This window comes from Manis javanica, chromosome 18, assembly GCF_040802235.1.
Source record: "Manis javanica isolate MJ-LG chromosome 18, MJ_LKY, whole genome shotgun sequence".
Classification (NCBI taxonomy): domain Eukaryota; kingdom Metazoa; phylum Chordata; class Mammalia; order Pholidota; family Manidae; genus Manis; species Manis javanica.
Window position 1 is genome coordinate 22,893,622 of NC_133173.1, and position 26,649 is coordinate 22,920,270.

Genomic DNA, 26,649 nt, shown 5'->3' on the forward strand with positions numbered 1-26,649 from the left:
ATGGAGCTAGAGGGTATGATGCTCAGTGAAATAAGCCAGGCGGAGAAAGACAAGTATCAAGTGATTTCACTCATATGTGGAGTATAAAACAAAGAAAAAACCAAAGGAGCAAAACAGGAGCAGAATCACAGAACCCAAGAATGGACTAACAGTTACCAAAGGGAAAGGGACTGGAGAGGGTGGGTGGGAAGGGTGAGATAAGGTGCGGGGGGGAGAAAGGAGGCCTTATGATTAGCATGTATAATGTGGGGGGCACGGGGAGGGCTGCGCAACACAGAGAAGACAAGTAGTGACTCTACAGCATCTTACTACACTGATGGACAGTGACTATAATGGGATTTGTGGGGGGGACTTGGTGAAGGGGGGACTCTAGTAAACATAATGTTCCTCGTGTAATCGTACATTAACGATACCTAAATTAATTAATTAATTAAATTAAAAAAACAAATAGTAAATCTAAACTGATCAAATTAAATGCCTTCAATAATACTTGGTACAGAAACAAAAATAATAAATGACCGTTTCAGTTCACAAAAGTACAGGAATGGTGCTGAAATATTAGCTATATTAAGAAATCAAAAACTATGCTCAGTACCTAAGGTTATTTTCCTCAGGACGACTGCTACTTCTTTTTTTAAGCTCCCATGTAATAAAGATGATAGTCTACAGTGGAAGCAGGGAAAGCCCACCTTGCCTGAGCTTTCCTATAAAATGAAAGTTGAACCACAACATAAATTAATTCTGAGTCTAAGAAGTCAGAAACATACAGTCTGGTTACTTAGACTTCAATTCAAAAACATCAAAGTTCAAAACTTTGAGCAGACGAGTTTCAATCCAGTTTGGGAGCACTAGCAGTACCTCCAGGAAGTGCTCAGCTGACTACAGGTATTCCATAACTCATTAAAGTCAGACAATGCTGATGAGTTCTGAGGGTCATCCCATGTCAATGCCTACCTCCAAAGATGGACCACAATCTAACTACCTCAGTAGTGCTTCTGGAGACCTTCCCAAAAAAGGGCTTTCCAGAGCCTTCTAAAATAATCCATTTTAGAATGAAACAATCATTACTAACAGAAAAGTCTTCCTTAAATATAACCCAAACTTCTTATTTGGATTATCTTCATTTTCCACTTACACTACACCATCAGTGAAAATGGCTATTAATTGGTCTTCCTTTGTCAACTGTTCTTTCAAAGGAAAAGGCAAAAACAAACGAGGCTAGGACTAAGCTTTGCTCAGTCAAACCCATCCCACGGAGGTGCGCACCCATGACGCCAGGCCAGGCTAACTCCTCGTGGTCATCCCTTTCCTTTCCTGGAGCCAGGTGGTTGAACCGATCCAGATGTTCTAACAGGCCACCGAGCAGAGGGACAGCTCCAGCCTCCTGCATGAGACCAGCATTTTTACTGAGCAGAAGCACAATAGAAACTACTAGTTCTGGAAGGAGAACACCTACATTGGGAAAGAAAAAAAAAAGCACTGAATTAAAGCATTTATCCTATAAAACCACTTTATAAGTTTGCTCTGTGTTTAAATTCTGACAAATCACAAAGTAAGGAATGCTTGTCACTTAGCATATTTTTACAGGATTATTTTATCTTTCATTTTGAAACAGATAGACAGAGGCATTAAACAAAACCCTCTGGGTTACAATAATGCCTTTAAAAACACTGTGTTTTAACAGAGAAGTATTAACTAGAGTTTTTTATTTAGAAAACTAAGTGTTTATAAATTAAGTTTAGTATCAGAAAAACGCACTCAATAAAAATGCTATACTGTCATCAAATTAACTTGAAAAAACATTATGCAATATTGAAATTTATTAAGTTCCTGAAAGGGGCAACTCATCTTTGTACTGCTGAAATAAAATTAGACAGTCACCACTGACCTTACTATAGAAATATTAATAATGGTGGGATTAACTAATTGTATTTAGAGTGATACAGCTCTCACACCAGGCTGCTTAGCAACAGAACTGTTAACTGAAAAAACAAAAGGAGAAAGGCCAACACTAGAAAGGCATGCAGTTTTATCAGGAAATGATGTTTCAATTCTCATCAATCTCTGAAAATCAGTAACATTCGTGACAGAAAACAAGAAAGGTACCAGTAAAGTCCCCTTCCATGATGCAGGCCACCTCTGCAAAATGCCGCCAGCTGGTAGAAGCAATACTGGCTGCCACTGGTAGTATATCTCCAATGTGTGTGCACAAAAGGGCTGTGTACTTCTTCAGCAAAGAACTGACACCCATTAGCTCAGGACCTTGAAGAAAGATTTAAAATTTTCGTTTTTACTATTAGAATTCATAAATAAACTTAATTGTTCCATGATTCCACTCCAATCTGTACATCTTTTACCTGTGATAATTTTTCAAACAGGAGCTATTAACCCTTGGTCCTCAGTTCTTTTTATATCACATAATTTGAGATAGTGATTTGGTTATGTCAATTTTTATACACTGCATACATAGTATCCAGACACTTTGGGTATATAAATACTAAAGTCGCAACTTAGGAAGTTTTAAAATCTTATATCCAATACACAAATATTTTCTAAGTCCAAGTCTTAATGCTTGTAAATTACTCTGAATGAACAAAGTTAGGCATTTTTTTTATCTTAAAAAATCTTCCAACTTTTCTTCCTACATGGCACTAAATAACGTTTCCATCCTTGTGACTTTATGTATTTGAGGTGGTCATCTCTTTCACCTATTTCAATCTGAAATTTTCCATCATTTTCAAATGACTAACTCTTTTCAGGAAGTGACTGAGTCATGTTAGAAGAGCTATAATAACATTAACAAAAGCAGCAGACCTTTCCATCCTTAACAGAGAAAGCTCCTCTATGGAGAGCCAGACACTGCCTTCAGAGCCTGTGGAAAGGGTCCAACTCTTGTGATACATCTGCTTCATTTATCTATTTTAACCCTCACGGGCACACCCCAGGTATTATCCCAGTTCTGTAGGTGAGCAGGCTACAGTGCCCAGGAGACTGCATCTCATGTCCAGCAGCTAATACACCAGAGCTATAACTGAGGCCAACTCTTCTTCCAATAGTCATCACGCCTCCCAATACACTCAGCTGGCTTCCCAGTGTGACACACAAATACTATGTCACTGTTTTATTCCCACATATGTCCGTCTCCAACAGCCAGTAACTAACTAATACATGGAATAGGCCTGACAGACTAACCTAAACTTAAAGAATGCTGTTTTTGATGCCTAAAGAATTTAAATGTTAAGACAATAAAAATATTGATGAGTCTAATACAGAAATATCTGTCACCCAAGAAAATGGATGTAAAATGAAGTCCCCCCAAAATTGGTTCATTTACCAGTATAAGAACTACACATCCGAGCATTCAGAGTAACCATGTCAAAAAGCCTAACTTAAGAAGACACTTTTAACATTTTAAGCAACTTACTAGAAACATCTGACGTCTGACCAATACTTTCTCCTGGATACAGTTTACTGATAAGTAAGCGCTGAAAACGCAGCAACAAATCCAAAGAAGCTGATCTTTCACGACTGTGTTGTTCAAAGTCTAGACATGATGAAATCCGACGGGCAACATCTTTTAATCTAGCAACCGTCTGAGAAGCAATGTTTCTATGCAGGAGAAAGACAATTGCAAAATTAAACAAGTTATGTTTGTTTAAAAAAGTGGGGGAGGGGACCTTTTTTTTTTAAATGACAACATAAACTGAAATCAGAAATACAGATCATGTACCCAGGTGACCAACAGCTGTCTTCCTTCACCAAATGTGTATCAGGCATATCTATCACTAGCCCAACCTCTGTCAAAACTGAACAGAGGAGAAGATGCAGGGCATATTATGATGCCCTTTGCTTTATAAATCTGCTTGGATAGAAAACCCCTGTACAACCTTTTGGAAGGAAAAACAAATGTATCATTATTTCTTATCCAAAGCTGCATTTCAAATATAAACATCAGACTATCCTTAAAGACAAGACTCACTGGCATTACTGCATCTGCCTCACAAATCTGCCTTCATACCTATTCAAGTTGCACTGAGGAGACAATGGGGTGTATCCAGGGCTCAGAGTACAGGAAGGAAGAACACAGTGGGTACCCACAGACCAGGTCAGGGTAGCAGGTGCTCAAAGAACACAGCAGCACAAAGAGAGGAGAGGTTCCAGTTCTAACCACTGGATCCAACTTGAGCCATTATCCATCAGGAAATGGGGAGAAATGAGATAGAACACTGAGTCCCAGAAGGAACAATCTAAAGAAGAGTAAACTTTCTGTTTCCATGAGCAGAATGCAAAGGGAAGGAAGTCAAGACAAGACAAGGCAGGGGAGTAGACAGCACAGGTGATGGACTGCCAGGCTGCTGGGACAAGATTCTGCAATGTTGAGCCATCAAGGTTTCAAAAGGAGAGTGGCATTCCTGTTTGTGTTTGAGGAAGGTAACTGTTAATAGTCTGAGGGAAAATTCAAGGGCTCGGTAACACCAGAGAAGACCCTGCCACCCAGGGCCAGTCCCAGCTACAGATGAACAAGGCCTGATCCCCTGAGACTACGAACAGAGGAGGAGTGGGTTAGTGGAGGACAAGAGCCAAACAGAGCCTAGTTCTGGGGCTGCTCTCAAAGCAGCTCCATCATTCCAGCCCCAAGCCAGTCAGGAGGGCAAGGACCAGTGGGCTGACACCTGACACTGCCCCTGAGCAGATAAGTCTGGGATTTCTACACAATACCAGGCCACAGACAGGCATTCTGCTCCAATTCTCAGATTTTTAAGGTAACTGCAGGTTTGTAGAGAATCTTCCCCTATGGTTCATTCCAGGAACTAACAACTGTGTAAGAGAGGACAGGAGTCCCAAAGTTACTCTTCAACTCACAGCTACCACAAAGTTACAAAATAGGAGCCAGGACACCAAGGCCAGCACACAGCCCTACTTACTGGGCACAAAAAGGAGGGCGCTTAAAGGGTCTCACCTCAACCTTCTGCTCCACCACCCGGTATTATACACTGATACCCACATCACAATAGGAGAAAACAGGTCTAGAATCTGGGTTTCATGTTATACACGAAGGAATAAAAGACAGCAATAAAACACAGTAAAAATGTTAACTTCTCTCCTTAACAAAAAATTCAGAATCATCATCAAAATGTGTAATTCTGATGGAGTTCACTATTTTAAAAATCTTCACAGCTCTCTCTTTTCAAATATAAATGGTTTTCTGTGGTTCCTTGCCAGCTTACGATCAAAGAGCTATTCTGAAATCTGTAAGATAGCTCATTTTTGGCAAGCTGCAATTTCTTCAATCTGCTTCCCAAGAAATAAAGTACATAAAATGTCTCCAAAATCTCTTACATCTTTAGACTATTTTTCTTCAACAACTGCATCAGCAAATCTCCTTTGGTCACAAACACTTAAGATAAGCAAATGAAACAGTAATATCTCTCTCTACAAGGGGAGGGCACATTATCTATGCTTATGAAAGAGCCTGAAATATAGGCATTCTGTTAGTGAAAAAAAGTGTATGCACATTGGTCTTTTTCTATTTTTCCCAAAATTTAATAAGGTGTTATTTACGTCCATGTTTCAGTTTTTATAATGTTTTTTAAACAGGTGCATCTTTATCATAAACCTGTGTGGAGCCAATTTCTCCCTGTGTGCCAAAGGGACCAAAAGAAAAGAGGAAGATTTGGAAAATTTATGAGGACTATGTAGAAAGCACATCTACATCTGACAGAAACCTAATGCCAGGGAGCCACACATGTAATGCAAAATGTCCTATCAGTCACACTAGAAAAGATAAAAAGGAACATATGATATTCTGGGAAAAAGATGGTGGAGTAAGAAGGTAAGGCAGAAACCTCTTTCAAAAGACCCATAAAACAAGAAAATACAGCAAATACAACTAAACCTGAAAACAACCTTAAGACTACAAGAACTGACTACCTACTTCTGGAGAAGAAGAGAAGACCTCACAGAAAAGGGCAAAGTGGAAAAACAAAGATCAGACAGGACCCAAGCCCTCCCCCAATCCCAGCCCGCAGAAGGGAGGAAGAGGAACTGAGGAGGAGGGAGGGAGTAGGAGCCCAAGACTGCCGAACACCAAGCACTGGAGGTCTGTTCTGGGAACACGAGCCCACAGTACATGGTGGTCTGTTGATCAGCAGAGCTGGACAACAGAGACAGGCGGAAGCCTCGAGGAGGCCGAGATTCCAGCTGCTCGCTGAGAGCAAGCAAGCTCTACTGGTCTCCCCAAGACAAACCAAAGCAGGCAGTCTATAAGCCCTCCAGGCAGCCAGAGGGGCGCCAGAGGGGCAAGGCTCACACAGAGCTCTCTGCTCAGGTGAAAGGGCAGGTGGGCAATACCTAACAAGCCCACCCTCAGCCCAACAGGTTGGAAACTCTTGGGAACCCCAGACACTTCAGCCCCTCCCATCCCCTACCACAGCAACACAGCCGGAGGCTGCTCCCTGAGGAGCACAGCCTGCTGACTCCCCACTTGGCACTCCAGTGGGGTCAGACTTTGTTATCAGTAAGGCAGAGAGAGACCCGCCCAGTTTTATCCAGGCCAGGCAGGGAACTGCCTATGGGAACCAACCCAAGGAGCGCCTTCCTCCCAGCAGATGCAAGTCCTGCCTGCCTATAGGCCCCCTTATATTGCTGCAGGCCAAGCAGAGGGTGGCCTCACTCATAGCAACTCCAGTGAGACAGCCCCAAGGACCCTCCCTGAGTGTGCAGCTGACAGACAGCCCACTTAGTCCAGCAGGAGTGTCAGGCTTTGCTATCAGATAGGCAGAGGGAGACCCTCCCAGCTTTCTTAGCCCTTTCTTAGCACAGCGGGGGAAGTGCTGTGGGAGCCAGCCCTGGGAGCTCCTTCCTACCAGCAGGTGCTGATCCTCCTGCCTGCAGCCCCCACCACTGCTGCAGGCCAGGCAGAGGGTGGCTCCACACACAGCAACTCCAGTGAGGCAGCAGCAAGGCTTCTCCCTGACTCCATGACGAGCTGACAGCCCACACAGCTCACCTGAAACCAGACGACTACAAGCCAGACAGAAAGGCACCCTGCCCACTGAGCACCTACAGTTGGGGATCCACACTGTAAACTGAACTGTCTTGAGCTTCTGCGTACTACAGGACCCTCCTCCGTAAAGCTATTATTCCATAGGAAACACTGAGAAAATGAAGAGGCAGCAGAATTTGTTCCAAAGAAAACTACAAGAAAAAACACCAGAAAGAGGGCTGAATGAAACTGAAACCCCTCATCTTCTTGATAAAGACTTCAAATTCAGTCATATACATTCTCATGTATCTGCAGAAAAACATTCAAGATCTCACAGAGAACCTAAACAAAAAGACAACCACCTGCAAAAGAGCCACTCAGACCTGAAGAATGCAGCATCTGAAATGAAACATACAATGGAGGGATTGAATGGTAGACTTCCTCAAGTTGAAGAAGTTGAAAATGATTTGGAAATTAGGGAGCAAGAAAACAATGAAGCTGAAAAATAGAAAAAAGGATCTCTAGGAATGAAAGAGTAAGAGAACTGTGTGACCAATCCAAACAGAGCAATATTCACATAATAGGGGTACCAGCAGGAGAAAAGAGAGAAGGGATAGAAACTCACTTGAGGAAATTGCTGTTGAAAACTTTCCCAATCTGAGGAAGGAAACACACAATCAGATCATGGAAGCACAGAGAGCCCCTAACAAAAGGAACCCCAGGAAGACAACACAAAGACATACAATAATTAAAATGGCAGAGATCAAGGACATGAAGAGAGTACTGAAAGCAGACGAAGAAAAAAGATTGCTTATAAAGGAAACACCATCAGGCTGGCAGCAGATTTCTCAGCAGAAACTTCACAGGCCACAAGGAAGTGTCATGATATATTTAATGCAATGAAACAAAAGGACGCCTCTAACCAAGAACCGTCTACATGGCAATATTATCATTTAAATCTGAAGCAGGGATTAAACAATTTTCAGATAAAGTAAAGTTATAGGAATTCACCACTGCTAAACCAGCCCTATAGTATATGTTAAAGGGACTACTGTAGATGAAAATGTACCTAAGGATAAACAGCCATCCCCAGTGAAAATAAACCCACAGTAAAGGTAGTAGACCAATTAAGTAGCAAGCAAGTATGAAATTAAATGAACAACTCATAAAATAAGTCAAGGGATACACAAAAAGTGCAGAATATGCCACCTTATACATACAGTGTGGAGGAAGAAGAAGAAGATGGGGGGAAAGTACCTCTAGATTCTGTCTGAAATTGAGCGATCAGCAATTTAAGATGAAGGAACCTATCCTCGAACCTTACATAACCAGAAATCTAAAGCCTACAATAGATACACACACCAAAAAAAAAGAAAAGAAAGGAAAGGAGGGAAGGAAGGGAGGAGGAGGAGAGAGACAAAGAAAAGAAACAAAAGATACAAAAGAAAAAGAGAAACACAGAGAAAGAGAGGGAGGGAGGGAGGAAGGAAGGGAGGGAGGAAGGGAGGGAGGGAGAGAGGGAGGGAGGGACCGAGGGAGGGAGGGACAGAAAGAGAAAGACAAAGAGAGAACTAATCAGAACACTAAAGAAATCCATAAAATAATAAGACTATAAAAGAGGAAGAAAGCAACAGAGAGGAAATATAAAAACAACCAGAAAACAATTAGTAAAATGGCAGTAAGTACATATCTATCAACAATCACCTTAAATACAAATGGACTGAATGCACCAGCCAAAACAGAGAGTGGCAGAATGGATAAAAAAACACAAGACCAATCTATATGCTGCCTATAAGAGATACATTTCTGACCCAAAGACATACACAGACTAAAAGTGAAGGGATAGAAAAAGACAGTTCATGCAAATAATAGGGAGAAAAAAGCAGGAGTAGCAGTACTTACATCTGACAAAATAGACTTTAAAACAAAGAATGTAACAAGAGACAAAGAAGGACATTACATAATGATAAAGGGATCAGTCCAACAGGAGGATATCACCATTATAAATATCTATACACCCAATAGAGGAGCACCTAAATATGTTAACAAATAATAACAGAATTAAAGAGGGAAATAGAATGCAATACATTCATTTTAGGAGACTTCAACCCACCCCTCACATCAAGACAGATCAACCAGAAATAAAACAAGTAAGGAAACAGTGGCACTAAACAATGCATTAGAACGCATGGACCTAGTAGACATCCAAAAAACGTTCCACCCAAAAGCACCAGGACACACATTCTTCTCAACTGTACATGGAATGTTTAGAGCATCAATAAATTCAAAAACACTGAAATTGTATCAAGCAGCTTCTCAGACCACAGTGGTATGAAATTAAAAATAAATTACATTAAGAAAACAAAAAAGACGAACACATGGAGGCTAACCACCATTCTCCTAAATTATCAATGGACTGATGAACAAACTAAAACAAAAAAAAAAGCATCAAGGAAAACATGGAGACAAATCAAAACAAAAATTCAACAGCCCAAAATCTGTGGGTCATGGCAAAGGCAGTCTAAGACAAAAGCACATAGCAACAGGCTTACCTCAAGAAAAAAGAACACTTCCAAATAAACAGTTCTAAACTCACAATTAAAGAAACTAGAAAAAGAAGAACAAATGAAGACAAAGTCAGTAGGAGGGACATAATAAAGATTAAAGCAGAAATAAATAAAATGGAGAATAAAACAATAGAAAGAACTGATGAAACCAGGAGCTGGATGTTCGAATAAATACAAAAATAGATAAACCCCTAGTCAGACATAACAAGGAAGAAAAAGATTCTACACATATAAACAAAATTAGAAACGAAAAAGGAATAATCACAACGGACACCACAGAAATGCAAAGAATTATTAGAGAATACTATGAAAAATTACATGCCAATAAATTGGACAACCCAGAGGAAACAAACAACTTTCTAGAAAAATACAACCTTCCAAGACTAACCCAGAAAGAAACAGAAAATCTGAACAGACCAACTACCAGCAATGAAATTGAATTCGTAATCAAAAAACTACCTAAGAACAAAACTCCTGGACCAGATGGCTTCACACCTGAACTTTATCAAACATTTAAAGAAGACCAGTACCCATCCTTCTTAAAGTATTCCAAAAGGTAGAAGAGGAGGGGAATACGGCCAAACACATTCTATGGGGCCACCATCATTCGAATACCAGAACCGAAGACAGCACCAAAAAAGAAAATAACACCACCAATATGGCTGATGAAAATAGATGCAAAAGTACTCAACAAAGTCTTAGCAAACCAAATTCAAAAATTCATCAAAAAGATCATCCACATGACCAAGAAGGATTTATTTCAGGGATGCAAGGATATTCCAATATTCGCAAATCAAACAATATCATGCCATCAACAACAAGATGAACAAAACTCACATGATCATCTCAACAAATGCTGAAAAGGCATTTGACAAAATTCAACACTGAGTGATGATAAAAACTCTTAACAAAATGAGTATAGAGGGTATGTACCTCAACATAATGAAGGTCATATACAACAAATCCACAGCCAACATCATATTTAACAGTGAAAAGCTGAAAGCTTTTCCTCTAAGAACAGGAACAAGTCTAGAACGCCCTCTCTCACCACTTTATTCAACCCAGTACTGGAGGTCCTCGCCATGGCAATCAGAAAACACAAAGAGATAAAAGGCATCCAAACTGATAAGGAAGAAGTTAAACTGTCACTATTTGCAGGTGACATGATATTATATATAGAAAACCCAGAAGATTCTACAAAAGAACTATTAAAACAAATAACTGAACTCAGCTAAGTTGCAAGATACAAAATTAATATGCAGAAATCTGTTGCATTCATATATACTAACAACAAATTAGCAAAAAGAAAAATCAGGAAAACAACTCCATTTATAATTGCATCAAAAAGAATAAAATACCTAGGAATAAACCTAACCAAGGAAGTGAAACACCTACACCCTGAAAACTACAATACACTACTCATGAGAGAAATTAAAGACGACACCAATAAATGGAAACCTATCCCATGCTCGTGGATAGGAAGAATTACTAGTGTCAAAATAGCCACCCTGCCTAAAGGAATCTACAGATTCAATGCAAGCCTATCAAATACCAACAGCATTCTTTAACAAACTACAGCAAATAGTTCTAAAATTCATGTGGAACCACAAAGACTCTGAATAGCCAAAGCAATCCTGAGAAGAAATAAAGCTGGGGGGATTATGCTCACTAACTTCAAGCTCTACTACAAAGCCACAGTAATCAAAACAATTTGGTACTGGCACAAAAACAGATCCATAGATCTATGGAACAGGATACAGAGCCTAGATATAAGCCTACACATACATGGCCAGTTAATATATGATAAAGGAGCCATGGATACATAATAAGGAAAACCCAGCCTCTTCAACAACAGGTGCTGGGAAAACTGGAAGGCTACACATAAGAGAATGAAACTGAATTACTGTCTAACTCCATACACAAAAGTAAATTTGAAGTGGATTAAAGACCTGAATGTAAGTCATGAAACCATAAAACTCTTAGAAGAAAAACATTGGCAAAAATCTCTTGAATATAAACATGAGCAACTTTTTCCTGAATATATCTCCTCGGGCAAGGGAAACAAAAGCAAAAATGAACAAGTGGAACTACATCAAACTAAAAAGCTTCTGTACAGCAAAGGACTCCATCAGAAGAACAAAAAAGCATCCTACAGTATGGGAGAATATATTCATAAATGACAGATCTGACAAGGGGTTAACATCCAAAATATGTAAAGAACTCACATGCCTCAATACCCAAAAAGCAAACAACGCAATTAAAAAATGGGTAGAGGATATGAACAGACACTTCTCCAAAGAAGAAATTCAGATGGCCAACAGGCACATGAAAAGATGCTCCACATTACGAATTATTAGGGAAATGCAAATTAAAACCATAATGAGATATCACCTCACACCAGTTAGGACAGCCAACATCCAAAAGACAAGGACAACAAATGCTGGAGAGAATGCAAGGAAAGGGGAACCCTCCTACACTGCTGGTGGGAATGTAAATTAGTTCAACCATTATGGAAAGCAACATGGAGGTTCCTCAAAAAACTAAAAATAGAAATTCCATTTGACCCAGGAATTCCACTCCTCAGAATTTACCCTAAGAAAACAAGATCCCATATTCAAAAAGACATGTGCATCCCTTGTTTAGGGCAGTAGTATTTACAATAGCCAAGAAATGGAAGCAACCTAAGTGTCCATCAGTAGATGAATGGATAAAGAAGAGGTGGTACATATACACAATGGAATATTATTCAGCCATGAGAAGAACACAAATCCTACCATTTGCAACAACATGGATGGTGCTAGAGGGTATTATGCTCAATGAAATAAGCCAGGCAGAGAAAGACAAGTATCAAATGATTTCCCATATTGTGGAGTATAACAACAAAGCAAAACTGAAGGAACAAAACTGAAGGAGCAGCAGACTTCCAGACTCCAAAAAGGGACTAGTGTTTAACAAAGGGAAAGGGGTGGGGAGGGTGGGTGAGGAGGGAGGGAATGAGAAGGGGACTCAGGGGCATTTTGATTGGCATATATGGTGTTAAGGGGAGTCATGGGGAGACAGTGTAGCACAGAGGAGACAAGTCGTGACTCTGTGACATCTTGCTACACTGATGGACAGTGACTGCAATGGGGTGGGTGGGGGGACTCGATAATATGGGTGAATGTAGTAACCACAATGTCGCTCATTTGACACCTTTATAAAATTGTTTATCAATGATACCTTAATAAAAAATACATATATACAAAAAAATTTTTGAGGATGTGCTACACATACACAATGGAATATTATTCGGTCATAAAAAGAAAAGAAATCCTGCCATTTGCAACAACATTGACGAATCTAGAGAGTATTATGCTCAGTGAAATAAGTCAGGCCTCAGAGAAAGACAAATACCAAATGATTTCATTTAATTGTGGAGTATAAAAACAAAGCAAAACAGAAGGAACAAAATAGTAATAGACTTGCAGACACTGGGAAGGGAAATGGTTACCAAAACGGAGGGGTTGAGGAGGATGGACAGGGACAGAGAAGGGGATTAGGGGGCACAATAATTCACAATCACAATATAGGTTGGTCACAGGGATGATAGTACAGCATGGAGAATACAGTTAATGATTCCCTAACATCTTACTATGTTGATAGACAGTGACTGCACTGGAAGAGGTGAGGACTTGATAATACGGGTGATTGCTGAAGCACTGTATTGTGTATTTGTAACCAACATAAGATTGTATATCAATGATACTTTAATAAAAAATTTTAAAAAACAAATGAAATCAATATGTAATAATGTATTAATCCTAATATATTGAAAACACTATCATATAACATAAAACCAATAAGAAAAAGCATTGAGGTGTTTTTTCACACTAAGTCCTTAAAAGCCATTATGTATTTTACAGATACAGCACATCTCAATTCAGATATCTTTTTTCATTGAGAACATGTGATCTGCACTTAGGGTCATCAAATGCACATTTGATAAAGCAAAGTCACAAGGCCAAGTTATTCCAAACATATTTATAAGTTTTCTAATAGCTGAGTCAGGTCTAAGTTTTAAAATAATTTAAATAATAATAAAAAAATGAATGTCTCAGAGACACTGGACCCATTTCAAGGGCTCATCAGCCAAATGTGGTGAGTGACTGACAGAGACTGACACAGTGCAAGTTTAAGCAGGTTAAGACAGGTTTCTCTACACCAATGCACCAAGCAGGGGCCTAGGAAAGCAGGCCCCTCATGAGAATAGCATTCCAACCTCTCCTCTCACCTACATTTAGGAGTCTGCTCTTCAACCTAAAACCTACCCTGAGTCTTTCCTCCACAACCAAACATATTTTTGAGAACCTAGAGCTAGATCTCACTATCTTAATATGAAAACCAATAATCCTCCTATTAAAATACATCTAATACTATTTACCGAAGAAGCTGTTGTATGAGCTGAACCAGAGGCAAACACTGTTTTCCAGAAGATTCATAGATCCCTGTATTAATAAGATCTTTATCCAATGGAGTCCTACTTCTCTGAAATGAGGAGGCATTTGCTTCCTGTTCATCAATTTCTTTTTCCTTCTGTGCTTCTTTTTTGGCTTCAATATCCTGGAATTCATAAAACAGAAACTGGTTACCAGTTATCTTGGTAGCAAGAGTGCAGGCATGCTGGACTGAGCCCTCATCCTAGAGCCCCGCTGTCCCAGCCTCTATGTGATAACTCCAACCCAAGCCTACTGGCATACTCCCTCCCACCTGTCAGAAATCCCACTGCTCAACTGCTCAGATTCTAAACAGACTATGTCTGACAAATCCAATGTCCAGGCTGCCACTGATGATGGTCTCCACCCTCCTTCTAGCACATCCCTAACATCTTTACCCCTAGTACTCACAAATGTGATCTGCTCAAACACACACAGTCCATTAGCTTTGAAAACATGAAGGAATAAACCACAGAACAAGGGGATACATTCCCAAGTCATATATCTGATGAGACAAATGTCCAGGATAAGGAAAGAATCCTTACAACTCAACAATTAAGAGATAAAATTTAAAAACAGACAAAGGATTTGAATAGACATATCTTCATCAAAGATATGCAAATGGCTAATAAGCACATGAAAAGATGCTTGACATTAGTTAGGGAAATTCACACCTGCTAGGATGCCTATAATAAAAAAGACAGACAGTAGTAAGCATTGGCAAGGATATGGAGAAACTGGAACCCTCACACTTGCCACTGGAAATGTAAAATGTTACAGCCATTTAAGAACAAAGTCTGGCCCTTTCTTGAAATACTGAATATAGTTACAGTGAAACTCAAGAACTCCACTCCTCAGCACATACCCATAAAAAATAACAAAACATCTACACAAAAACCTACACACAAATTTTCACAGCAACATTATTCATAATAACTTAAAGGTGGAAACAATCTAAAAGTCCATCAGCTGATGAATGAACAAAATGTGCTTTAACCATACAATGAAATATTGCTTCTGATTTTTAAAAATGAAGTACGTAGGTGCTACAACATGGATGAACCCTGAAAACACTATGCTACATCAAAGAAACCAGATACAAAAAGCCACATATTGTAGAAATCCATATTAAATGCCTAAAACAGGGAAATCTGTAGACAGAAAGTAGATTAGAGGTTGGCAATGGCTGGGAGGACTGGGGAATTGGAAGTGAATGTTAAGGAGCACAGAGTTTCCATTTGGAGTAATGAATATGTTCTGGTATTAAATAGTAGTGGTCAAGGTTTCAAAATCTGTGAATACACAAAAAACTACTAAATTGTAGACTTTGAAAGAGTGGATTTTATAGCATTTTAATTGTATCTTAACAAAGCTATTATTTTTTTTTTAACTAAAAAAAAAATGAGGCATCTCTTACCAGTCAGATGCAACCAATATTCCTGATGACATACTATATACCAAGTATTGTTCTAGTAATCAAATTTACTGTGAAAAAGCAAACAAAGTTCTTACCTCTGGGCTGCATTTTCTAATGGCAAAAGCCAGTACAGTCTAAACATGAACAGTCCTTGCCAGCACTAAGAAACATGGGGATAAAGACCCTACTTCAGTGGTGGGATTGGAGCTGGGCCACCCAATTCTTAAGGATAAGAAGGCAACATGCATCAGAAAACTTAAAAATATGCATGCTTCTGATCCAGCCATTTCACTTCTAGAACTTCCTAGTAATCATTCTTACACTCAATTATCTACAAAAATGTAATTAAAAATTTGTAGTGTATAAACATCTAAAACCTAAATGGTCAACAACAGGAAGTTGTTTAAACAAAAAGTGATTCCCTTTCATATGACAGACTTCTGAGCAATAGCACAAATGTACACAGCAGCAGAATATTCAACATGGGACACATGGGAGCCTGGTGAATACAAAAGATGCAAACTGATGTAGACTGTGTGGTATCAGATTCAGTATCTTCACTAAGCACCTGGATTTTATAAAATCTGGCACACTAATACAGCAAAAATATTAACAATGGTTATTCCTAAACAGTGAGGTTTTTTCTTTATGCCATTTTATAGCTTCAAAACAACTTTGTTTTAAAATAAATGGCCTTCAGGATAATTTTTAGGCAACACAATTATTACCATAGAAATCACTCTGCATATCTCTGTAGCTCCCTCCTAAACCCCACCAAGGTCCCTCCATCCAGCAAGAACTACACAATACGCACTTGCTAACTAAATTAATAGGTTCTAAACACACTGCTTGGGTCATGCCAGCATGTCCACTGTCCAGCCCACATGGCCAGCTCTGCCTGTTGGCTGTCCCTGCTTTCATCAGGTAGGCTGTCACAGAGCACAGAAAGGAAACGAAAGGCTCCAAATCACCACAGCTGTCATTCACCAGTTATAACACATTAGCAAGTAATGGAATTTCTGTGGTACTTATGTCCACATATATAAAATGGAATTTTAAAACAAATTTTTTCCATTCAAGATGGTTGACAAGGTTAAGGGAGAAAACAAAAGTATAGGGCATAGTACCTGGAAGAGAACACATACACAAAGAATTGTAGTCACTAATAATTATGACATATTTATTACTATTACATATTACATACACTGCTACATATGATTTTTTTCTAATTTCTTCAGTTTAATAAAGGAACTTATGTTTTCAAAGATGTCACATAAATTTATTAGTGCAAATTTTTAAACTGAAAACTATTAAAACAATGAAAACTTTACAATGAAAGCAACAGAACAGCTATGGTCAGTAAGAACATGCCAAGTGCAAATTAAAACCAAACCTGACTGGAATAGCTGAAGTTAAAAAGACTGACATGCTTCCAGTTCAACAAGAGGATATAACAATTATAAATATCTATGCACCCAACACAGGAGCACCTACATATGTGAAACAAATACTAACAGAATTAAAGGGGGAAATAGAATGCAATATATATATTTTAGGGGACTTCAACAAACCACTCACTCCAAAGGACAGATCAACCAGACAGGAAATAAGTAAGGAGACAGGCCCTGAACAACACACTAGAACAGATGGACCTACCAGACATCTACAGAACACTCCACCTAAAAACAGCAGGATACACACTCTTCTCAAGTGCACATGGAACATTTTCAAGAATAGATCATATACTAGGCCGCAAAAAGAGCCTCAGTAAATTTTAAAAGATTAAAATTGTACCAACTAGCTTCTTAGACCACAAAGGCATGAAATTAGAAATAAATTAATTACACAAAGAAAATGAAAAAGCCTGCAAACACATGGAGGCTTAACAACATGGTACTAAATAATCAATGGATCAATGACCAAATAAAAACAGAGATCAAGCAATATATGGAGACAAATGACAACAATAATTCAACACTGCAAAATCTACGGGACACAGCAAAGGCCGTGCCAAGAGGGAGCTATATTGCAATACAGGCCTACCTCAGGAAAGAAGAACAATCCCAAATGAATAATATAAACTCACAATTAATTAAACCAGACAAAGAAGAAAAAAAGAGGCCCAAAGTCATTAGAAGAAGGGACACAATAAAGATTAGAGAAGAAATAAATAAAATTGAGAAGAATAAAACAGTAGAAAGAATCAATGAAAGCAGGATCTGGTTCTTTGAGAAAATAAACAAAATAGATAAACCCTTAGCCAGGCTTATCAAGAAAAAAACACAGTCTACACACATAAACAGAATCAGAAATGAGAGAGGAAAAACCACTACAGACACCACAGAAATACAAACTATTAGAGAATACTATGAAAAGTTACATACTAACAAACCAGATAACCTAGAAGAAATGGACAACTTTCTAGAAAAATACAACTTTCCAAGACCAACACAGGAAGAAACAGAAAATCTGAACAGACCAATTACCAGCATGAAACTGAATTGGTAATCAAAAAGCTACCTAATATCAAAATCTCTACACCAGATGGCTTCACTGCTGAATTTTATCATACATCTAGTGAAGACCTAATATCCATCCTCCTAAAAGTTCTCCAAGAAGTAGAAGAGGAGGGAAAACTTCCAAACTCATTCCAGCATCACTCTAATACCAAAACCAGGCAGACACCACAAAAAAAGAAAATTACAGACCAATATCCCTGAAGAACATAAATGCAAAAATACTCAACAAAGTATTAGCAAACCGAACTCAAAAATACATCACGAGGATCATACACCATGATCAACTGGGATTCATCCCAGGGATGCAAGGATGGTACAACATTCAAAAATCCACCAACATCAACCACCACATCACAACAAAAAGAAGAACAAAAACCACATGATCATCTAAATAGATACTGAAAAAGCGTTTGACAAAATTCAACACCCATTCGTGATAAAAACTCAACAAAATGAGTATAAAGACCAAGTACCTCAACATAATAAAGGCCATATATGAAAAATGACAGCCAACATCATACTTAACAGCAATAAGCTGAAAGCTTTACACCTAAGATCGGGAACAAGACAAGGATGCCCATTCTCCCCACTTTTATTCAACATAGTTCTGGAGGTCCTAGTCATGGGAGTCAGACAACACAATGAAATAAAAGGCAACCATATTGGTAAAGAAGTTAAACTGTCACTGTTTGCAGATGATATAATACCATACATAAAAAACCTTAAGAGTCCATTCCAAAACTACTATATCTAATATCTGAATTCAGCAAAGTTACAGGATACAAAATTAATACACAGATATCTGTTCCATTCCTATACACTACCAATGAAATAGCAGAAAGAGAAATCAGGAAAACAATTCCATTCATAATTGCATCAAAAAAATAAAATATCTAAGAATAAACCTAACCAAGGAAGTGAAACACCTATACCCTGAAAACTACAAGACACTAATGAGAGAAATTAAAGAAGATACCAGTAAATGGAAATACATACTGGGCTCGTAGATAGGAAGAATTAATATTGTCAAAATGGCCATCCTGCGTAAAGCAATCTACAGAGTCAATGCAATCCCTATCAAAATACCTACAGCATTCTTCAACGAACTAGTATTCATATGGAACCACAAAAGACCCCAAATAGCAAAGCAATCCTGAGAAGGAAGAATAGAGCTGGGGGGATTACGCTCCCCAACTTCAAGCTCTACTACAAAGCTATAGTAATCAAGACAATTTGGTACTGGCACAAGAACAGACCCATAGATCAACGGAATAGACTAGAGATCCCAGATATAAACCCAAGCATACACAGTCAATTAATAAATGATAAAGGAGGCATGGGCATACAATGGAGAAATGACAGCCTCTTCAACAACTGGTGCTGGGAAAACTGGACAGCAACATGCAGAAGAATGAAACTGGACTATTGTTTAACCCCATACACAAAAGTAAATTCAAAATGGATCAAAGACCTGAACGTAAGCCATGAAACCATAACTCTTAGAAGAAAACATAGGCAAAAATCTCTTGAATATAAACACGAGCAATTTTTTCCTGAATATATCTCCTTGGGCAAGGGAAACAAAAGCAAAAATGAACAAGTGGAATTACATCAAACTAAAAAGCTTCTGTACAGCAAAGGACACCATTAGCAGAACAAAAAGGCATCCTACAGTATGGAAGAATACATTCATAAATGATTTATCCGACAAGTGGTTAACATCCAAATTATATAAAGAACTCACATGTCTCAACACCCAATAAGCAAATAACCCAATTAAAAAATGGTGGAGGATCTGAACAGACACTTCTCCAAAGAAGAAATTCAGATGGCCAAAAGGCACATGAAAAAACGCTCCATATTGCTCATCATCAGGGAAACACAAATTAAAACCACAACGAGATATCACCTCACACCAATTAGGATGTCCACCATTGAAAAGATAGGAACAACAGATGCTGGCGATGACGTGGAGAGGGGGGAACCCTCCTACCCTGTTGATAGGAATGTAAACTAGTTCGACCATTATGGAAAGCAATATGAAGGTTCCTCAAAAAACTAAAAATAGAAATACCATTTCACCCGGGAATTCAACTTCTAGGAATTTACCCAAAGAAAACAAACTCTCAGATTCAAAAGGACATATGCACCCCTATGTTTACTGCAGCACTATTTACAATAGCCAAGATATGGAAGCAACCTAAGTGTCCATCAGTAGATGAATGGATAAAGAAGATGGGGTATATATACACAATGGAATACTATTCAGCCATAAGAAAGAAACAAATTCTACCATTTGTGAACATGGATGGAGCTAGAGGGTATTATGCTCAGTGAAATAAGTCAGGCAGAGAAAGATAAATACCAAATGATCTCCCTCATTTATGGAGTGTAACGACGAAGCAAACCTGAAAGAACAAAACAGCAGCAGACTCACAGACTATGAGAAGGGACTAGTGGTTACCAAAGGGGAGAGGGAGCTGGGGGGGAGAAGTGGATCGAGGGGTATTATGATTAGTGAAAATGGTGTGTGTTTGGAGGAATCATGAGAGGGAGTATAGCACAGAGAAGAAGACAAGTAGTGACTCTGTGGCATCTTACTACACTGATGGACAGTGACTGAAATGGGCTATGGGAGGGACTCGATAATATGGGTGAACGTAGTAACCACATTGTTTTTCATGTGAAACCTTCATAAGAGTGTATATCAATGATACCTTAATCAAAAAGAAAAAAAAGATTGACATACCCCAGGTTGCTGAGGTAAAGAAGGACAAGAACTCTCACATGGCTGGTTCAAATGTAAATGGCACAGCCACTATAGGAAACTATAAATACACACTCAACCTAGGACCCATCATATTCTAACTCAAAGTATTTGCCCAAGAGAAAAACACTTGATCACTAAAGGACTTATACACAGCATGATCAAAGCAGCTTCACGTGGTGAAAAACAATCACGTGAGTATCAACAGGAGAGTGGAATGACAGTGCTATATTCATACAATGCACAGACCTCTTCAATAGTAAAGACAAAACGACAGTACGTGCAACATCAGTGAACCTGAAAATCATTATCAAGGAAAAGTAAAACAGACACAAAAAGGTACATATTAAATGATTCCATTTATGTGACAATCAGAACTGGCAAAATTAATCTGAGGAAAGCAAGGGAGTGTCCTACCTATGAGTGCAAAGGAGCACAAACACACTTCCTGGGGTAATGGAATGATGTACATTATGATAAAGGTATTTGTCAAATCCATTTAAACAGACACTTGAGGTGGGTGCACCTTACACTTAATACCTCTACATTATTTTAAACTGGCAAGATTAAAAAGTTCTAATTACAGAAAATACCTGAGTGTTACACTAGAGGTTTTGCATTTTAGTTCTTCAATAATTCTGGAGAAATGTTATTCCTTCATGAGTATGATGAAGTGTGTGGCATTACAATATCAGCTCACAGCTCCAACTCTTCATACATACACTCCTAAGGCCATACCTGGATTTCTGCAGTAATGGCTGCATTAAGGGCAGATTCCAAGCCTCCATCAGCCATCAAGCTGCCCACCAGGAGATCAATCATGAATCGCCGACCTGGACTTATGTGAACTTCATTGCCTGAAACTGGAAAAGAGAAAGTGTTTCTGTGCCATTGTGGGGTAAGCACCAACCCCTCCCAGCTCCCCACTGTATGCCCCAGCACACGACAAGCCCAACACCCCTCACCCAAGCCCACCTGCACAGGGTAGAAGAGCAGAGAGTGCCCGGGCCCGCTCCTCAGCAGTGGGTAGCAGCAAAGACCACCCACTCTGCAGCACAGCCTGGGCAGCCACCTGCACGGTGCTCAGGACACCCGCACTGCTAGCCAGGGCCACCACAGTCTGCTTCAGGCTGTTGAGGAGTATGCTGCCCAGACCTAAACCAAGGAGTTCTGGATCTACCTGGTGACTGATGGCAGCGTGCAGCTGGAAGGAGAAAAACAATTTTCTCTTGGAAATTCTAAGAACAAGTGGATTTTCAACTTTTATTAAAGATTAACCAGTATCTCAAATTGCAGTTTTATTCAAGAAATAAAGTAAAATCTTCCACTGTGTGTATATGTATATACACATAGCTTTAAACAGGCTAAAAAAAGTTTACCCATAGCATCTCAGAATACATGATAAGTTATTTTATGAGAGGAATTTTTTAACCCAATTATATTCTATAAAAATATGGAAAAGAGGGGAGAGGAGCCAAGATGGCAGAGTGAGTAGAGCAGGGAAATCTCCTGCCAAAACCATATATATTTTTGAAAATATAACAAATAAAATTATTCCTAAAAGAGAGACCAGAAGACACAGGACAACAGCCACACTACATCTACATCTGCAAGAAGCCAGCACGTCATGAAGGGGGTAAGATACAAGCCGCGGCCCAGCGGGACCCGAGTGCCCTCACCTGGGCTCCCAGCAGGAGGAGTAGAGTCAGAGCGGGGAGGGAGTGGGAGCCCAGGACTGCTGAATACCCAGCCCCAGCCATCCGCACCGAGACCGCAGACACACAGTGTGTGGGGTGCTGGATTCTAGGAAAACGAAACAGTAAAACGTGTGAGCAGGTGCCCACTGACGGTGTCCCCGGGACAAAGGAAAAACAAGTGCTTTTTGAAAGTCTTAAAGGAACAAGGGCCTCACAGCTGGAGGAAAGCATCCCAGCGCACTAATCCCAGCAGCTGGGAATCCTGGGAAGCAGCACAGCTTGGAGGCCCCTCACAGCAATAAACAGCATCCCGCCCATTCCCCCTCCAGGGCAGCCCTGCCATAGCGGAGTAGTCGCCTGAGGCTGGCTATGCCCACACCAGCCGGGCAAGAATCAGAGACCCCATCTGTGCACAGCTGCCCAGCAAAAGCTACGAGGGGTCACTGCTCTCCCAGGAGAGGAAAGCCACAAACTAGCAAGAAGGGACGTTCTCCCAGCCAACACACATGCCAACTCCCCCAAACTACCTCTATAGCCATGAAAAGGCAGAAGAATCGGATCCAGACCAGATTCACACAGACGTCCTCCCCTAAGAGGGAACCTCGGGAGATCTAACCAATCTTCCAGACAAAGAATTCAAAACAAAGGTCATAACCATGCTGATGGAGCTGCAGAGAAAAATGCAAGAGCTAACCAACAAAGTAGGGAGGGAGAATACAGAAATAAAACAACCTCTGGAAGGACTTAAAAGTAGAATGGATGAAGTGCAAGAAGTCGTTAATCAAATAGAAATCAGAGAACAGGAATGTAGAGAAGCTAACGCAAAGAGAGATAAAAGGATCTCCAGAAATGACACAATATTAAGAGAACTGTGTGACCAATCCAAAAGGAACAATATCCACAATAAAGGGGTACCAGAAGAAGAAGAAGAGAGAAAAATGGATAGAAAGTGTCTTTGAAGAAATAATTGCTGAAAATTTTCCTAAATTGGGGGAGGAAATAGTCTTTGAGACCATGGAAGCACACAGAACTCCCAAAACAAAGGACCCAAGGAGGACAACACCAAGGCACATACTAATTAAAATGGCAGAGATCAAGGAAAAGGACAGAGTATTAAAGACAGCTAGAGAGAGGAAAAGGTCACCAGCAAAGGAAACCCCATCAGCCTATCTTCAAGACTTCTCAACAGAAACCTTACAGGCCAGATGAGAATTGCATGATACATTCAATGCAATGAAACAGAAGGGACTGGAACCAAGGATACTGTATCCAACACAATTATCATTTAAATATAAGGAGGGATTAAACAATTCCCAGAGAAGCAAAAGTTGAGAGAATTTGTCTCCCACAAATTACCTCTACAGGATATTTTACAGGGACTGCTCTAAATGGGAGCACTCCTAAGGCTAAATAGATGTCACCAGAGAAAACAAAATCACAGCAAAGAAAGCAAACCTACCAAATACTAACTAAAGGCAAAAAATAAAATCAACTACTCACAAAAGCACTCAAAGGAAACACAAAAGAGTACAGAATAAAACACCCAACATATAAAGAATGGAGGAAGAGGAATAAGAAGGGAGAGAAATAAACAAACAACAGACAGTGTTTATAATAGCTCAATAAGAGACCTAAGTTAGACAGTAAGATAGTAAAGAAGCTAACCTTGAACCTTTGGTAAACACGAATCTAAAGCCTGCAATGGCAATAAGTACATATCTTTCAATAATCACCCTAAATGTAAATGAAGTGAATGCACCAATCAAAAGACACAGTAACAGAATGGATAAAAAAGTAAGACCCATCTATATGCTGCTTACAAGAGACTCACCTCAAACCCATAGACATGCATAGACTTAAAGTCAAGGGATGGAAAAAGATTTGATGCAAACAACAGGGAGTAAAAAGCAGCTGTTTAAGTACTAATATCAGACAAAATAGACTTCAAAACAAAGAAAGTAAGAAGAGGTGAAGAAGGTTACATAATGACAAAGGGGTCACACCAACAAAAGGATATAACCATTCTAAATATATGTGCACCCAATAGTGTAGCAGCAGCATATGTCAAAACAAATACTAACAAAATTAAAGGAGGAAATAGAATGCAATGCATTCATTTTAGGAAACTTCAAGACACCACTCACTCCAACGGATAGATCCACCAGACAGAAAATAAGTAAGGACACAGAGGCACTGAACAAAACACTAGAACAGATGAACCTAATAGACATCTATAGAACTCTACATCCAAAAGCAACAGGATACACATTCTTCTCAAGTGCACATGGAACATTCTCCAGAACAGACCACATAATGGGCCACAAAAAGAGCCTCAGGAAATTGAAAAAGACTGAAATTCTATAAACCAACTTTTCAGAACACAAAGGTATAAAACTAGAAATAAACTGTAGAAAGAAAACAAAAAGGCTCACAAACACTTGGAGGCTTAACAACATGCTCCTAAATAATCAATGGATCAACGACCAAATTAAAATAGAGGTCAAGCAATATATGGAAACAAATCACAACAACAACACAAAGCACCAACTTTTGAGGGATGCAGTGAAAGCAGTCTTAAGAGGAAAGTATATATCCAGGCATATTTAAAGAGGGAAGAACAATTCCAAATGAATGGTCTAATATCACAATTATTAAAATTGGAAAAAGAGGAACAAATGAGCCCTAAAGTCAGCAGAAGGAGGGACATAATAAAGATCAGAGATGAAATAAATAAAATGAGAAGAATAAAACAACAGAAAAAAAATCAATGAAATTAAGAGCTGGTTCTTTGAGAAAATAAACAGAATAGATAAGCCCCTAGCCAGACTTATTAAGGGAAATAGAGAATCAACACACATCAACAGAATCAGAAACGAGAAAGGAAAAATCACAACAGAACCCACAGAAATAGAAAGAATTATTAGAGAATACTATGAAAACCTGTATGCTACCAAGCTGGAAAACCTAGGAGAAATGGACAACTTCCTAGAAAAATACAACCTTCCAAGAATGACCCAGAAAGAAACAGAAAATCTAAACAGACCAATTACCAGCAATGAAATTGAATTGGTAATCAAAAAACTACCCAAGAACAAAACCCCATGCCAGATGGATTTACCTCGGAATTTTATCAGACATACAGAGAAGACATAACAACCATTCTCCTTAAAGCTGTCCAAAAAACAGAAGAGGAGGGAATACTCCCAAACTCATTCTATGAAGCCAACATCACCCTAATACCAAAACCAGGCAAAGACCCCACCAAAAAAGAAAATTACACACCAATATCCCTGATAAATGTAGACGCAAAAATACTCAATAAAGTATTTGCAAACCGAATTCAAAAATATATCAAAAGGATCATACACCATGACGAAGTGGGTTTCATCCCAGGGATGCAAGGATGGTACAACATTTGAAAATCCATCGACATCATCCACCACATCAACAAAAAGGACAAAAACCACATGATCATCTCCACAGATGCTGCAAAAGCATTCGACAAAATTCACCATCCATTCATGATAAAAACTCTCAACAAAATGGGCATAGAGGGCAAGTACCTCAACATAATAAAGGCCATATATGATAAACACACAGCCAACATCATACTGAACAGAGAGAACCTGAAAGCTTTTCCTCTGAGATCGGGAACAAGACAGGGATGCCCACTCTCCCCATTGTTATTCAACATAGTACTGGAGGTCCTAGTCACGGCAATCAGACAAAACAAAGAAATACAAAGAATCCAGATTGGTAAAGAAGAAGTTAAACTGTCACTATTTGCAGATGACATGATATTGTACATAAAAAACCCTAAAGACTCCACTCGAAAACTATTAGAATTAATATCGGAATTCAGCAAACGTGCAGGATACAAAATTAACATACAGAAATCTGAGGGTTTTGTATACACTAACAATGAACTAACAGAAAGAGAAATCAGAAAAACAATTCCATTCACAATAACATCAAAAAGAATAAAATACCTAGGAATAAACCTAATGAAGGAAGTGAAAGACCTATACCCTGAAAACTACAAGAAACTCAAGAGAAATTAAAGAAGACACTAACACATGGAAACTCATCCCATGTTCTTGGCTAGGAAGAATAAATATCATCAAAATGGCCATCCTGGTCAAAGCAATCTACAGATTCAGTGCAATCCCTATCATATTACCAACAGCATTCTTCAACGAACTAGAACAAATAGTTCAAAAATTCA

General features: G+C 39.1%; 1 protein-coding gene across 4 annotated transcripts in view; it reads right to left on the minus strand.

The window, feature by feature from the left end:
* Positions 1-26,649, minus strand: part of HERC2 (HECT and RLD domain containing E3 ubiquitin protein ligase 2) — a 264,575-nt gene that overhangs the window by 159,199 nt on the left and 78,727 nt on the right. For all 4 annotated transcript variants that reach the window (XM_073227076.1, XM_073227077.1, XM_073227078.1 and 1 more), the window contains 6 exons: positions 21,703-21,931; positions 21,466-21,590; positions 13,973-14,151; positions 3,425-3,609; positions 2,107-2,262; positions 1,267-1,452 (listed from right to left, as the gene is read on the minus strand). In XM_073227076.1, coding sequence (XP_073083177.1) covers positions 1,267-1,452; positions 2,107-2,262; positions 3,425-3,609; positions 13,973-14,151; positions 21,466-21,590; positions 21,703-21,931 — 1,060 coding nt within the window. The remainder of the gene's footprint in view (positions 1-1,266; positions 1,453-2,106; positions 2,263-3,424; positions 3,610-13,972; positions 14,152-21,465; positions 21,591-21,702; positions 21,932-26,649) is intronic.